At 42.5% G+C, this 16,441-nt stretch overlaps 1 protein-coding gene across 1 annotated transcript in view; it reads left to right on the top strand.

Annotated features, from left to right (window-relative positions):
- The window catches only part of APOH (apolipoprotein H), a 36,351-nt gene extending 22,323 nt beyond the window's left edge, over nt 1-14,028 (top strand). The window contains exons 5-9 of the mRNA XM_055243386.2: nt 1,683-1,759; nt 5,270-5,458; nt 9,072-9,251; nt 11,404-11,601; nt 13,873-14,028. Of these exons, the coding sequence (XP_055099361.1) occupies nt 1,683-1,759; nt 5,270-5,458; nt 9,072-9,251; nt 11,404-11,601; nt 13,873-13,928 (700 nt within the window). The 3' untranslated portion in view covers nt 13,929-14,028. The remainder of the gene's footprint in view (nt 1-1,682; nt 1,760-5,269; nt 5,459-9,071; nt 9,252-11,403; nt 11,602-13,872) is intronic.
- Nucleotides 14,029-16,441: the final 2,413 nt, after the last annotated feature.

Consider the following 16,441-nt stretch of genomic DNA (forward strand, 5'->3'; position numbering starts at 1 on the left):
ATCTTAGATAGGGTTAAAATACTTTAGGAATAAGACTCGGGCTTTAGTTATTAGGCTAATTTGATTGACCAACCTGGTAGTCTCTAGAAGAGAATTCTATGGAGAAGGTTGGGAGTATGACAGTGGAGAATGCAATGCAGTACCACATCCCCAGGAAGCAATCACTTACGGTGGGCACAGACTCATAAGGAGCAAAGGCACCCCTGTGACATTATTGAGAGCACATTGGCTATCCACTAGGGTAAGTTTCTACTTGGATTGGAGGTCAAGGAATACTACATGTGAGAAAGAAATACACACCTTTCATCTGAAACACCAATCTACCAATGGGTCTGGTAACAAATGACCTTAAGAAAATTGGCTTCAAGGACAGAATGTTACATTTTTCTTTCTTTCTTTTTTTCCTTTCTTTTTGCTCTGTCGCCCAGGCTAGAGTGCAGTGGCACGATCTTGGCTCACTGCAACCTCCACCTCCTGGGTTCAAGCAATTCTCCTGCCTCAGCTTCCCCAGTAGCTGGGATTACAGGCGCCTGCCACCACACAGAGATAATTTTTGTATTTTTAGTAGAAATGGGGTTTTACCATCTTGGCCAGGCTTGTCTTGAACTCCTGACCTTGTGATCCACCCACCTTGGCCTCCCAACGTGCTGGGATTACAGGTGTGAGCCACCATGGCATCCTGCTTCTTTCTTTCTTTTCTTTCTTTCTTTCTTTCTTTCTTTCTTTCTTTCTTTCTTTCTTTCTTTTTCTTTCTTTCTTTTCTTTCTTTCTTTCTTTTTCTTTCTTTCTTTCTCTTTCTTTCTTTCTTTCTTTCTTTCTTTCTTTCTTTCTTTCTTTCCTTCCTTCCTTCCTCTTTCTTTCTTTCTCTCTCTTTCTTTCTTTTTTCTTTCCTCTCTCTCTTTCCCTCCCTCCCTCCCTTCCATCTTTTCTTTTCTTCTTTCTTTCTTTCTTCTCTGTCTCTCTCCTTCCTTCCTTTTTCCTTCCTTTCTTTTTTTTTTTTTTTTTTTTTTTTACAGGTGCAGTGGCACAATCATGGCTCACTGCAGCCTCGACCTCCTGGGTTAAATCCTTTTGAATCCTTCCTTCCACCTCTACCTCTTGAGTAGCTTGGACTATAGGCACACAGCACCATGGCCTGGTGATTTTTTGTAGAAATTGGGCCTTTGCCACATTGCCCAGGCTCAAACTCTTGGGCTCGGGTGATCCGTCCATCTTGGCCTCCCAAAGTGCTGGGATTACAGGTATGAGCCAAAGTACCCAGTCAGAATGTTATATTTTCATTGGAAATAGACTGCATTGCTTTTATTCATTGGTGTCAGTAGGCTGTAAGAAAATGAATAGTGAAGATTACTCAGTTTGGTTCACTTTTGTCATCCTGAAAAAGAGATAGTTCTTTGCTTTATATTAGAAACAGTCATCTTGGCCAACTCTTTAAAGATTAGGGATTTAGGGGTTTGGGTTCTCCACTCACCAGCTGTGGAACCCTGCAGTGATTCACCCGCATCATTGGTTGGGAGGCTCCATGAGCCATAGATGAGTACTAAGTTTGTCAGGAAGACAGCATTATACAATGGAAAAGAAGTCAATAGCATTAATATGAAGTAATGCTCAATGGAGAAGATATCTGAGATGTCAGTGATGGATTATTTTACTCCTTGATAGAATGAATTTTCCTTTTGCAGGTTTTATCTGAATGGCACTAATTCTGCCAAGTGCACTGAGGAAGGAAAATGGAGCCCAGAGCTTCCTGTCTGTGCTCGTAAGTCTGTGGGGAAGGTGATCAGCTGGTTTGCCCAGAACCTTTCTGGTTTTAGCACGGAAAGTCTCACATCTGGAAACTCTTCAGTGGCAGCTCAATGAGATGAATGGTCACCCTTGTGGGGGATATTCATCCTGGTATCTTGCTCTAGAAGATGAAACAACCACTTTGGAATGACAGAAGGAAAGCGTTTTACTCACTAACACATTCTGTATTCTCCACCTTGTGGTCATTACTCTATCCAAGCCAGTCATTGCTGGGTGTGTTGACTCCAGTGCTCTCATAGTGCTTTGGAAGAGGCTTGGATATGTGTGGCATTGGTCTATCAGGGACTATCACCACTTAACTAGGGGTACTTCTGCAAACAGTAGGATCAAACAAACATCTTCCTCCCACTCTGGAACTTCATTCATTCATTTATTCACTTATTCAATAAACATGAATCGATGATCTACTGTATGCTGGATCCTCGTGTTAGCACTGAGGCTGCAACGCCAAAGGAGGCAGCTCTGCCTTCAGAGAGTAAGCCTAGTGATGGGGGAGACGAGGAGGAAAGTCACCTTCACAGTAAGCTAAGAGCCCATCAAAGGGGCTTGCATCCTAGGAGCTGATTGGCATTCCTCCAAAAAGCACTGTTGTTTTTTCAGAGGATCCTCAGCCAAGCTGTCAGAGTCATCTCTGGGCTTTGCTTATGTAGGGAAGGACATTCTTATGTTCCCCAACTTGTGATTTATACATCTTTGACCAGGAGGCCCAGGCATTACAATACTAACTATAGTTCTTCAACATGTCAGTGAGGTCTGTCCTTAGCAAAAGCAAGTGGAGGCCAGGTGCAGTGGCTCACGCCTGTAATCCCAGCACTTTGGGAGTCCAAGGAGGGTGGATCACCTGAGGTCAAGAGTTCGAGACCAGCCTGACCAACATGGAGAAACCCCGTCTCTACTAAAAATATAAAATTAGTCGGGCATGGTGGCACATGCCTCTAATCCCAGCCAATTGGGAGGCTGAGGCAAGAGAATCACTTGAACCTGGGAGGCGGAGGTTGCAGTGAGCCGAGATCGCACCATTGCACTCCAGCCTGGGCAACAAGAGTGAAACTCCATCTCAAAAAAACAAAAAAAAAAGCAAGTTGAAAGTAAAGCAATTTCAAATAAATAATTGTTTAAGAAAACCTGAACAGGCAAAAACAAAAGTTTTTAAAGGATAAATTAAGTAAAAATTTTCACTCAGCAGTAGGGATTACAATGGTTCCTATAGTTTTCATTTAAAACAGACTTATACCAATTATGTAAATTTGCTTCTTTATTTAGAGATAGGGTCTTTCTCTGTTGCCCAGGCTGGAGTGCAGTGGCATGATCACAGCTCACTGTAACTTCGAACTCCTAGGGCCAAGCGATCCTCTCGGTCTTCTGAGCAGCTGAAACTATAGATGAGTGCCACCAGATCTGGCTAATTTTTTTTTTTTTTTAATTATACTTTAGGTTTTAGGGTACATGTGCACAATGTGCAGGTTTGTTACATATGTATCCATGTGCCATGTTGATTTCCTGCACCCATTAACTCGTCATTTAGCCTTAGGTATATCTCCTAATGCTGTCCCTCCCCCCTCCCCCAACCCCACAACAGTCCCTGGAGTGTGATGTTCCCCTTCCTGTGTCCATGAGTTCTCACTGTTCAATTCCCACCTATGAGTGAGAACATGCGGTGTTTGGTTTTTTGTCCTTGTGACAGTTTACTGAGAATGATGTTTTCCAGTTTCATCCATGTCCCTACAAAGGACATGAACTCATCATTTTTTATGGCTGCATAGTATTCCATGGTGTATATGTGCCACATTTTCTTAATCCAGTCTATCGTTGTTGGACATTTGGGTTGGTTCCAAGTCTTTGCTATTGTGAATAGTGCTGCAATAAACATACGTGTGCATGTGTCTTTATAGCAGCATGATTTATAGTCCTTTGGGTATATACCCAGTAATGGGATGGCTGGGTCAAATGGTATTTCTAGTTCTAGATCCCTGAGGAATCGCCACACTGACTTCCACAATGGTTGAACTAGTTTACAGTCCCACCAACAGTGTAAAAGTGTTCCTATTTCTCCACATCCTCTCCAGCACCTGTTGTTTCCTGATTTTTTGCTAATTTTTCAAAATTTTTGTGGAGACAGGGTCTTGCTGTGTTGCCCAGACTGGTCTTGAACTCTTGGTTTCAAGCAACCTTACCTGCCTCAGCCTCTCAGGGCTCTGGGATTACAGGCGTGAACCACGGTGCCTAGCCATAAATTCACTTTCCAAAAGAGTTATAAATAGAAAGACTACTTGAGCTTTAATCTAATTTAAATGAGTATTTCTCATACTTGAATGCACATATGAGTCTCCTGGGCACCTTGTTAAAATGTAGATTCTGATTGAGGCACCTGCCGTGGGGTCTGAGCTTCTGCATTTCCAACAAGCTATTTTCCCAGGCTATGCCCGTGCTGCTAGCCCCTGGACCACACTTTGAGCAGCAGGGATCTAGAGAATTCAAGGTAAGTCGCATTTTGGTCAGCACCATCTTCTTTTATGCTAGTATAACTTGTTGAAGCTCCATAGTACTCAGGTCAGGGTGACAAGCCACTACTATCTCTCTGGGTTCCTGAAGCTACTTGGGTAAGCTCCATCCATACCAAGAGTCCAAAAGCAGGGAGGTATTCAAGAGAAACAGACTGAACTGGTAATGGAACTCATTCCCAAACTACTATGTACCAAGTTGCTGTCACCAGCCATTATTTCAGGATGGTCCCTCAGCACTGAGGGACAAATTCTGCCTTCCAGAAGCATCTTCCAAGGTAGTATTTGAATAAAAGATTTTATAAAACCTAACCATTGTGTTGTTGCAAAAGGCTGTGACAAGACTTAAATTTCCTTCGTTTTTTGGTGTTTTGACTGGTTTGGACATCTGATTTGAGGGTTTCTTTCTCTCTTTCTCCCTTCTTTCTTTCCTTCCTTCCTTCCTTCCTTTCTTCCTTCCTTCCTCTCTCTCTCTTTCTTTCTTTTCTTTTCTTTTTTTCTTTTCTTTTCTTTGAGACAGAGTCTCACTCTGTTGCCCAGGCTGGAGTGCAGTGGTGCCATTTCGGCTCACTGCAACCTCTGCCTCCCAGGTTCAAGCGATTCTCCTGCCTCAGCCTCTGGAGTAGCTGGGACCACAGGCACACACCTCCATGCCTGGCTCATTTTTGTATTTTTGGTAGAGACAGGGTTTTACCATGCTGGCCAGGCTGGTCTGAAATTCCTGACCTCTAGTGATCTGCCCACCTCAGCCTCCCAAAGTGTTGGGATTACAGGTGTGAGCCACCATGCCTGGCAGGCCCTATTTTCCTATTAGGTGTCCACAATTGACTATTTTTACCCTGGTAATTTGATCAGTTTGCATTTTCTCAAGTTTATCCTTAGGGTGTTTTTTTCTTTCTGGAAAGAGTATATTTAAAAGCATTAACTATTTTCGTAGAAATGATAGTTCTTTCTTTTCCCAGCCATCACCTGCCCTCCGCCATCCATACCTACATTTGCAACACTTCGTGTTTATAAGCCATCAGCTGGAAACAATTCCCTCTATCGCGACACAGCAGTTTTTGAATGTTTGCCACAACATGCGATGTTTGGAAATAATACAATTACCTGCACAACACATGGAAATTGGACTAAATTACCAGAATGCAGGGGTAAGTGCAATGATCAGACAAAATACGTATGGTAGGGCAAGATCCCATTTGTGAAAGGTATTGAAATTTCTGACTATCATGGAGTGTTTCCAATGAACTCATTCAACAGGTGTTTATTGAGCATCTACCATGTGCCAGCCAGTGTGCTGGGCACTGTGGATTCCCGATGAATGAGACCTGGCTTCTGACCCAAGGGAATTACAAATAATGCAATTAACTGTCTGGAGCTGCCTGGGACAGCTTCCCATAGGTGGTGACCTTTGAAATGGGCCTTGGAGGAGGAGTAGAGAATGAGGAGAAGGCATACCCCACATGGGGGAGACATGAAAGGCAGTATGTATCCATGGACAGCTGGACATTTCAGCGAGGCTGGTGAAGTTCTCTTCTGGGTGAAGTCCCTGGGTTAAACTGGAGAGTCCTAGGAGATGAAGTTTAAGCCTGGGTTGCTGTCTGATTGTTACACATTTTAAAAATCTTTACCCAAGTTTAAGAATCACAGAAATATTTGATTTTTAAGAAATTATGAAAATTCTTTCTTCTCTAACTTGACCTGTCATTACTATCTTTAAGTTTGTCAGCTGCATAACAAACAGACAAATTATAAAGTTTATCATGTGCACAAAGAGGTTTTTTTGTTTTTTTTTTTTTGAGTTAGAGTCTCACACTGTCACTCAGGCTGGAGTGCACTGGGGTGATTTTGGCTCACTGCCACCTGGGTTCAAGCGATTCTCATGCCTCAGCCTCCCGAGTAGCTGGGATTACAGGCGCCCGCCACCATGCCTGGCTAATTTTTGTATTTTTAGTAGAGACGGAGTTTCACCATGATCATCAGGCTGGTCTGAAACGCCTGACCTCAAGTGATCCGCCTGCCTCGGCCTCTCAAAGTGCTGGGATTACAGGTGTGAGCCACTGCTCCCGGCCAAGAGTTATTCTCATGACTCTTAACTTCTCCAGTGGTAGATATTACAGATATCCAGTGAATGATTCAAAACATAAGCGATTTTCAGCATGGAGGAGCTACCAATAACAGTAGTAACTTGCACGTTTCTGGGTACCCAACTATGGGCCAGGCACTGGTCTCCTGCTACATATGTGTCATCTGACTTCATTCTCCCAAGTAGGTTCCTTTTTTTTTTTCAATATTTCACCTAGATGTATCAACTGTTAATATGTTGTAACATTTTTCTCTCTGTTTCTCCATAGAAAGATCCCTTTTATTTCCTGCATCATCTGAAAATAACTTGTATATATTATGATGCTTGCCCATAAAGACTTCAGCATGAATATACTAAGAACAAGGACATTTTATATCATCACTTCATATGTTTTGGATTATTAATAATAATAATCCAAATAATTCTTACAACATAAACAATTAACAACGATATCATGCAACATTTATCTCAGATGCAAATTTTCCCAATTAACCCAGAAGTATCTCTGATACATGAGTTTTGTTTTATGCAGGATCTAATCAAGAATCACACCTTTAATTTAGTTGTCATGTCTCTCTAGTCTCCTATAACAATAATTATTATTATTATTTTGAAATGGTGTCTCGCTCTGTCACCCAGGCTGGAGTGCAGTGGTGCAATTTCTGCTCACTGCAACCTCTACCTCCCAGGTTCGAGCAATTCTCCTGCCTCAGCCTCCCAAGTAGCTGGGAATATAGGCACCTGCCACCACGCCCAGCTAATTTTTATAATTTTAGTAGAGATGGGATTTCACCATGTTGTCCAGGCTGGTCTCAAACTCCTGAACTAAAATGATCCACCCGCCTTGGCCTCCCAAACTGCTGGGATTACAGGCGTGAGCCTAGTCTCCTATAATTAAGAATAAGTCCTTGCCTCTTTTGTTGTCTTTCATTGACATTTTTGAAGAGTACAGGCTAGTTGTCTTGTAGGATGTTCCATAATCTGAACTTGATTGGTTATTTACTCATGATTAGATTCATGTTAAATATTATTGTTAAGAATACATTCTGCACTTTGGGAGGCCGAGGTGGGTGGATCACGGGGTCAGGAGTTCGAGACCAGCCTGGCCAATATAGTGAAACCCCATCTCTACTAAAAATACAAAAATTAGCTGGGCATGGTGGCATGCGCCTGTAGTCCCAGCTGCTCAGGAGGTTGAGGCAGGAGAATCACTTGAACCCAGGAGGCGGAGGTTGCAGTGAGCTGAGATTGAGCCACTGCACTCCAGCCTGGGCAACAGAGCTAGACTCCATCTCAAAAAAAAAAAGAAAAAAAAGAATACATTCTGTCATATCAGGAGGCACATAGTGTCAGCTGTTCCATCACTGGCCATGCTTAGTTTGATCCTTAGTCAGGTGAGGTGTGCTAGATCACCTGTTGGTAAAGGCACTGCTTTTTCCTTGGAATTAGTAAGCAACCTGTGGGTGATACTTTGAAACCATGCGAATATCCACTGTCGGGCAGTCATGGTAGAATCCAATGATGATCCTTGAATCTGTCAATTATGACATTGGTGGCTGAAAAATGGTGACTTTCTAATTCTATTTTTCCTTCTACATTTATTCACTGGCTTCCCTCTATAGAGAAGAGCTTTCCCTCCATCCACCATTTTTAAATTTTTTAGTATTATTATAGACACATGGGTTCTTTTTTTTTTTTTTTTTTTGAGTTGGAGTCTCACTCTGTTGCCCAGGCTGGAGCATAATGGTGCAATCTCAGCTCACTGCAACCTTCACCTCCTGGGTTTGAGTGATTCTCCTGCCTCAGCCTCCTGAGTGGCTGGGATTACAGGCACACGCCACCACACCTGGCTAATTTTTGTTAGTAGAGATGGGGTTTTGTCATGTTGGCCAGGCTGCTCTTGAACTTCTGACCTCAAGTGATGTGTCCACCTCAGCCTCCCAAAGTGCTGGGATTACCGAAGTGAGCCACTGTGCCTGGCCACATGAATTCTGTTTTATTTAATATGTGGCAGAACCAAAATTGAGCCAAGCAGTCTGACTCTGGAGTTCGTACCCTTAATTACCTCCTTAAACTACCTCTGAGAATACTGTGCTCCTGGCTCCAGCCTTGCTTTCTCACACTGCAGCTCATAAGGATGTGGGTTTGGGCCTCTACTGTTGAGGATCTTAAGGAGGCCAGGAAGCAGCACCATTTTTCTCTGACATATTTCCTGCTGGCTTCTGCCATAGTCTGAATTGAATAACAGTAAGATTTACTATTTTAAAGCCAAATAATGGTGTACTAAGTGTGAATGGGGGGGTTCAGTCTTTGCATTTTAATTTTATGGTTTGTTAGAAACAGACTTTGCTTTTCTTCTTTCAAACCCACCATCTTAGACTGTGTAGAGATGAAGTTTGCAATAAATAATACCTTATGATTATATGTGAAAACCCAGAGAACTTAGTGAAGTCTCATTAATTTACTTTCAAAGTGTGGTTGTTTCTTTTTTAATATCCAGGGTACCATGAATATAAGAGGAGTGGGGACAGAATTAAGCACAAGGTAACTATAAATTGCATTCCAGTTACAGGAACACACAGTGATTCAGTGGCGTGACAGAGACAAGAATGTAAGTATTTCATGACTATTGGATAGCACTACTATTACTAATATGTCTTATTGACTAAATGTTTTAGAAGTAAAATGCCCATTCCCATCAAGACCAGACAATGGATTTGTGAACTATCCTGCAAAACCAACCCTTTATTACAAGGATAAAGCCACATTTGGCTGCCATGATGGATATTCCCTGGATGGCCCAGAAGAAATAGAATGTACCAAACTGGGAAACTGGTCTGCCATGCCAAGTTGTAAAGGTATGGAAATATAGGTGAGGTCCTGTAAGATCTCTGAATTGATACAGTGGATCACCTTTACTTGCTATTTTCTTGTTCCAACACTTTTCCACTTGTTGCTCAGACTTGCTAGGAAGCCGCTGGCATGTGACTTCAGGACTCACGTGTGCATGGGGAAGCGTCATGCTTAGGAAGCATCCTTGACCTTAAACAGTATGAAATAAACAGATCCTTTGTAAGCATTGGTGATACGGTGGGAGATCATGTGGGCTTTCTTTATTTGCTTTTAAGTCTTTGCCTCTGAGCACTTTTTCTTTTTTGAGATGGAGTCTTGCTCTGTCACCCAGGCTGGAGTGCAATGGCATGATCTTGGCTCACTGCCACCTCTGCCTCCTGGGTTCAAGCGATTCTCCTACCCCAGCCTCCCGAGTAGCTGGGATTACAGGCGCCTCACCACCACGCCTAGCTAATTTTTGTATTTTTTAATAGAGATGGGGCTTTGCCACGGTGGCCAGGCTGATTTCGAACTCCTGACCTCAGTTGATCTGCCCGCCTCGGCCTCTATAGAGAAGAACTTTTCTTCCATCCATCATTTTTTAGTATTATTGTAGACACATGGATTTTTTTTTTTTTTTTTTTTTTTTTTTTTTGAGTTGGAGTCTCACTCTGTTGCCTAGCTGGAGTGTAATGGTGGAATCTCAGTTCACTGCAAACTTCACCTCCCGGGTTCGAGTGATTACAGATGTGAGCCACTATGCCCACCCCTTTTTGTGCTCTGTCTAGCTGAGGCTCTTCTCATTGCAAAAACCAACCACACATTCGAGTGAGTTCAAGGAAATTGGGGATATTATAAGGAGGCAACAGGCAAGTTGATCTTGTGGGCATTGAAGATGAAGACATGAAATACAACTGATGCTCCTGAAGATTGGAACTGAAAGGCAGGAACTATTCCTACTTTTTCCGTATCTCAATGGTCTCTCCCATTTCTGTCTCTCTACTTATTCATCTTGAACATGGTTTGATATACACCAGACCCTCTCAGTTACAGGATTCATCACCAACTGGCATCTTTTCCTGAGGACGCTGGTTCCTTTTGAATTAGGTGTCTACCCTTGATCCCATCAGTGTCATGCATAAGTGAAGAACAACAGCCTTGCATTAGAACTCTGCTCAGGCCGCTATGGGCTGGACAGTTTAAGCAGAAAGAGGAACTCTGGGGCAGCAGGCAAGATGACAAATAACTAGCATCTTAGGTCACAGTTCCCTAGAAGCAGACCCTGAGACAGGGATTCGAGTACGGTTGATTTAGTGAGTGTCTCAGGAGAAGAAAGAGTGAGGCAGATTTGCGAGGGTAAGGCACCGGTTCTCAAACTTCGCTGTGGATTAGCAACACCTGGAAGGCTTGTTTTAACACAGGATTTTTGAGCTCCACTCTCAGAGTTTCTGATTTGGTAGATCTGGGATGGGGCCTGACAATCTGCATTTATGCCAAGTTCCCTGGTGATGCTAATGATGCCGAGCCAGGGAGAATTGTGGTCTCTGCTAAAATGAGGTTCAGTTTGATCCCACTGGGAGCTCTGGAGTGTGAATTCCACCCTTGAGTTAATCCCAGTGACAGCCAAGGGGACCTGCTTTTTATATTCCCTCGTCAGTCAGTCTTTGGCTTTGAGCTGCTCCCTTCCCTGACCCTGGGGTGGTGATGGGGGTGGTTTGCATAAACTCCTAGGAGAGGTGGCTTCCCTATGGCTGAAGGCAATTTTTCAGAGTATTTATGAGCTGTTATCAGCCAACACTCACAATGGCTGGTGGATAGATGCACCTGCTTAATGAATGCAATCTGAGAGGGCAGTGTAGGCTTACATGAAATGTCAATATCTGTTAGAAGTTTTTTTTTTTTTTTCACTGAAATGGAGGCTCTGATGCTCCTGTTCTGACCTTCTGTGGCTACTGTAGGGGAAGAGAAGGCCATCTTGGAAGCTATGAGTAATAGTTCTATTGATAGAGAACTGCAATTAGCAATCATATTACCATTACTTACTATGTACATTCTTGGATTTTTCTTGCCTTGACCAATTTGTGTAGGTGTACTCATCTACTGTTTCAAATGCTATACTCTCTTTCAGAAAGATTTCCTGAACTCTTAAGTCCTGATTACAAGTATTCTCTCTTTCAGCATCTTGTAAAGTACCTGTGAAAAAAGCCACTGTGGTGTACCAAGGAGAGAGAGTAAAGATTCAGGAAAAATTTAAGAATGGAATGCTTCATGGTGATAAAGTTTCTTTCTTCTGCAAAAATAAGGAAAAGAAGTGTAGCTATACAGAAGATGCTCAGTGTATAGATGGCACTATTGAAGTCCCCAAATGCTTCAAGGGTAAGTCTACACTGGAACGTTTAGCTAGGGCTCCCACTTGCCCGTCATCATAATCAGAGCCTTTGTTATATAATGATTGTCAAAAACCAGATGAGGCCAGGCGCTGTGGGTCATGCCTGTAATCCCAGCACTTTGGGATCCAAGGCGGGTGGATCACCTGAGGTCAGGAGTTTGAGAGCAGCCTGGCCAAAATGGTGAAACCCCGTCTCTACTAAAAATACAAAAATTAGTTGGTGTGGTGCCGGGCGCCTGTAATCCCAGCTATTCGGGAAGCTGAGGCAGGAGAATCACTTGAACCTGGGAGGCGGAGGTTGCAGTGAGCCGAGATCGCGCCATTGCACTCCAGCCTGGGCAATAGAGCAAAACTCCATCTCAAAACAAAAACAAAAACAAACAAAAAAACAGATGAATTTGGCCACTGGGTTTTTAAAAAGAGGGGTGAGAGGGAGAAACAATGATATGAAGCAGTGAGCTGCAGATGGTGTCCCCACTTGCATTTTCCTTTCCAATTCTTTTTTTTTTGAGACAAGGTCTCACCGTCACCCAGGCTGAAGCACAGTGGTGTGATCACATCTCATTGCAGCCTCGACTTTCTGGGCTCAAGTGACCCTTTCATCTCAGCCTTCTGAGTAGCTGAGATTACAGGCACGCACCACCATGTCCAGCTGTTTTTTATATTTTTATTAGAGAAAGGATTATGCCATGTTGCCAAGGCTGGTTTTGAACACTTGGGCTCAAGCAATCCACCTATCTCAGTCTCGCAAAGTGCCAGGATTACAGGCGTGAGCTGCGTGCCCAGCCTCTTCTCTAATTCTTTTCTGTAAAACTCAGGGTTGTGGTTTTATTCAATGAATGCTGAGGTGAATGATGCCATCTTGTATAATTCCAAGTTGAGCTTGAATAATAATGAACAATATTGAATAATAAAATATCTACCTCATCTTGGTCCCACATTATAGAGAACTCACCCCAAGTTACAAAACAACTCATGGCAATGATAATTGGTCTAAAGATCTAACATTTCCCCTTTCTCCAGCAATTGCTAGAGTTTGAAAATTATCCATTAGAGCAAAGTGTCCATTAGAGCAAAATATTTTAAGGAAGATGATACCAGGTTTGTGTGAGATAAAGAAGTGTGTAATGGCCAGCATTTAGAGCTACTAACCTTTTAAGGTTTCAGATTTAGGATTTAAATGTCTCTGATGCCAGGAAGTAAGAACCAGCCAGAGGCTGAAGCTGTCGTTGGCTCTAGGTTTAGAAATCTTTCAAAAACATTGACAATCTTGTTTTAGCAGCTGGGAGAGGACAATAGGGAGCAGACAAAGCTAAGAAGAGAGGAGTCTGAGAAGTGTCCAGCTAGTGGGAGAGAAGGGAATGATAACTGATTAAAAATACCCACCTCAGGGGGTTGGTTTGATTATTAGAAATATGCATGACACGGAGGAACATAATTTTAATTGCAAATAGTTACAAATGCACTGAATAAATTGCCATTGTTCAAAAGACAGCAGAGCCCTAGTGAGATGTTAAATACAAAACATGACAAAATACAATAAGCTTAAATAAAAATCAGTAGAAAAAATGTGAGAAAAGAATAATTGAAAAAAGTCTTAGCTTTGTTGATATATTTCTTCAGGATCTTCTCCCTTATGGTCTTTAGACAGATGCAGTACTATAAAGGGCCGATACTGTTTTTTCCCCTTTAATCTTGACTGTTATAGAACAGTCTTCACTGCATATAGAACCTTTAATTTTATCTCTTGAAAATGAGGGTCTTGGCCGGGCGCAGTGGCTCACGCCTGTAATCCCAGCACTTTGGGAGGCTGAGGTGGGTGGATCACTTGAGGTCAGGAGGCCAGCCTGGCCAACATGGTGAAACCCGCTCTCTACTAAAAATACAAAGATTAGCCGGGCATGGTGGCACGTGCCTGTAGTCCCAGCTACTCGGGAGGCTGAGACAGAAGAATCACTTGAACCTGGGAGGCAGAGGTTGCAGTGAGCTGAGATTGTGCCACTCTACTCCAACCTGGGCGACAGGGCGAGACTCTGTCTTAAAAAAAGAAAAAAGAAAAAGAAAAAGAAAAAGAAAATGAGGGTCTTATCATTTCCCTAATGTTTTCTCCCATCACTTAAACCTCACACTAAATGATTTCATTCACATAATCACATGTATTCTACATACTTGTAAAATGTATTTGGTTTGGCTTAGCTATTTACCACATTTAAGAAATTATTGTTTCTTAGAATGTTTATCTTTTTATCCCCCAACAGAACACAGTTCTCTGGCTTTTTGGAAAACTGATGCATCCGATGTAAAGCCATGCTAAAGTGGTTTTTAGATTCCACATAAAATGTCACATTTGTTTCTTGTTCATCCAAGGAACCTAATTGAAATTTAAAAATAAAGCTACTGAATTTATTGCCTCAGCCATTGCAGTGTTACTTTTCATGGTAGCTTACTTTTAGTTATGTCATCTGGCTAAGAAATGCAAATATTTGGAATGTCATCATTCTATGGCTGTGAAATTGACAGTATAAACAATTGTCTGGGTATCCCACTTTTCCTGTGTGTAACCCTGATCTTGGCTGGGCGCGGTGGCTCACGCCTGTAATCCCAGCACTTTGGGAAGCAGAGGCAGGTGGATCACCTGAGGTTAGGAGTTTGAGACCAGCCTGGGCAACATGGTGAAACCCCGTCTCTACTAAATATACAAAAATTAGCTGGGTGTGGTGATGTGGGTCTGTAATCCCAGCTACTCGGGAGACTGAGGCAAGAAAATTGCTTGAATCTGGGAGGTGGAGGTTTCAGTGAGCTGAGATGGTGCCACCGCATTCCAGCCTGGGAGATAGAGTGAGACTCCATCTCAATAAATAAATAAATAAATAAATAAACAAACAAATAAATAAAAGCACTTTCACATAAAACATCTGCAGTACAATATTTTTCATAGAAAGGGCCACAGACCCCCTCCTTCTGTTACTATTACCTATCTGCTTATTTCAAAAACAAGTGTTGTGCTCCAGAATTGTTAAGTATGGCCCAGAATTCTGCATTTATGACAAAGTTTCCAGATAGTTCTTGTGCATCCTCAAGTTTGAGAAGCATTGGCATACAGAAGCAAGCAAGGACTTCCAGGTCAATAAGACTGAATTTGCATACTTGATGCTGGGTTTACATAGTGCCAAAAATTTTTTTCTGCATCCACTACAATTCCATGACCCATCATTGATGTTGTTCCTTTGCATATATTCAACTCCCTTGTCCTTCTGTCCTTCGATAGTGTTTGCTAGCCAAACTCATCCCCGGTACCATCTGCCTTCCTTATGCCTGCACCTGAGGAACTGAATGTGGCTGGAAAAAAAAAGAGAAACTCACAACCATGCCAATAGGTCTCATTTTAAATTCATAAACACAAACTTTACATGGGCCTCCAGCTCTGCCCGACAATCCTATTATATTTCTCTAGTTTGTTCACTCCCTTACTCTCTAAAGTGGCTATTTCTCTTCTCAACCTTTCTCAAGCCACCTTCCTTCTCCTCACCCTTAGCTGATAACTTGGCTCCTTATTTCACTGAGAAAATAGAAAAGCTCTTTTTTTTTTTTTTTTTTTTTTATCTTTCCACTCCCAAGTCCATCATTCTACCAGTATTGGCAACCATGGAATCTGCCTTCTGTCAGGTTACAATGAATGGATGAACATCTAAGGACAAACTCTCTCTTCATGTGCTAGGTCCCGTTTTCTCTCTCCTACTTAAGGATTTTACTCCTCTAATTAATGCTTACCCATGTTTATTTTTTCCTTTCTATCAGAACACTTCAATCAGCATACAGATATACAGCAATATCACCCATTAAAAAAAGAAGCCCTGTTACTTCACGTGTTTCTTCCAGCTACTGCTCCAACTCTTTATTCCCTGTTTTTACAAAAGTCCTGGAGTTATTTCCCTTTGCCATCTGCACTATGTACTACCCATCACTTCTCCACAATCTGCATTCTCCATAGCATCTCCCCACCCATGCCTCTTTCTCAGAACTTAACTCAATTCCATGTGATGTGGACTGGATCTTTTCTCCAAGATGCTTCTCTGCTCCTCCTCCTTTTACAGAAACCAGAGTGGCTCCCCTCCCTTCTAGGCTTTCATTCAAAAGCTCCAAATTCCCTTTACTTAACTTTAAAAACCAATTTTATGGCTGGGTGCTGTGGCTCACACCTGCAATCCCAGCACTTTAGGAGGCCAAGACAAGTGGATCATCTGAGGTCAGGAGGTCGAGACCAGCCTGGCCAACATGGTGAAACCCCGTCTCTAGAATAATACAAAAAATTAGCTGGGCATGGTGGCGGGTGCCTGTAGCCCCAGCTACTTTGGTGGCTGAGGCAGGAGAATCACTTGAACCTGGGAGGTGGAGGTTGCAGTGAGTCGAGATGGCGCCATTGCACTCCAGCCTGGGCGACAAGAGTGAAACTCTGTCTCAAAACAAACAAACAACAACAACAACAACAAAAGTTTACTTTTTCTTCCTCAACTCATTCCTTCAGACTCTGTGTGTGTGTGTGTGTGTTGTGTGTGTGTGTGTGTGTGTGTGTTGAAAGTGGAGTTTGAGAGGTTGTGGTATTTCCCCTTTCTAAACCAAAAGCCCTATTTAGGGATTTTTGCCAAACAAAAAACCATCTGCTCTGGTTTCCTCCTCTCAAAGCACAAAGCTTTAGAATCATTGTTTTCTTTAATTTGTTGCATGTCACTTTAAAAATGGACCTCTCTTATCCTACCTAACAGCTCTAGACATGGAAAGAGGGCAGTAAGCATTTAGAATGTCTTCTCCTGCCCACACATGATCACT

This window comes from Symphalangus syndactylus, chromosome 14 (assembly GCF_028878055.3).
Source record: "Symphalangus syndactylus isolate Jambi chromosome 14, NHGRI_mSymSyn1-v2.1_pri, whole genome shotgun sequence".
Lineage (NCBI taxonomy): Eukaryota > Metazoa > Chordata > Mammalia > Primates > Hylobatidae > Symphalangus > Symphalangus syndactylus.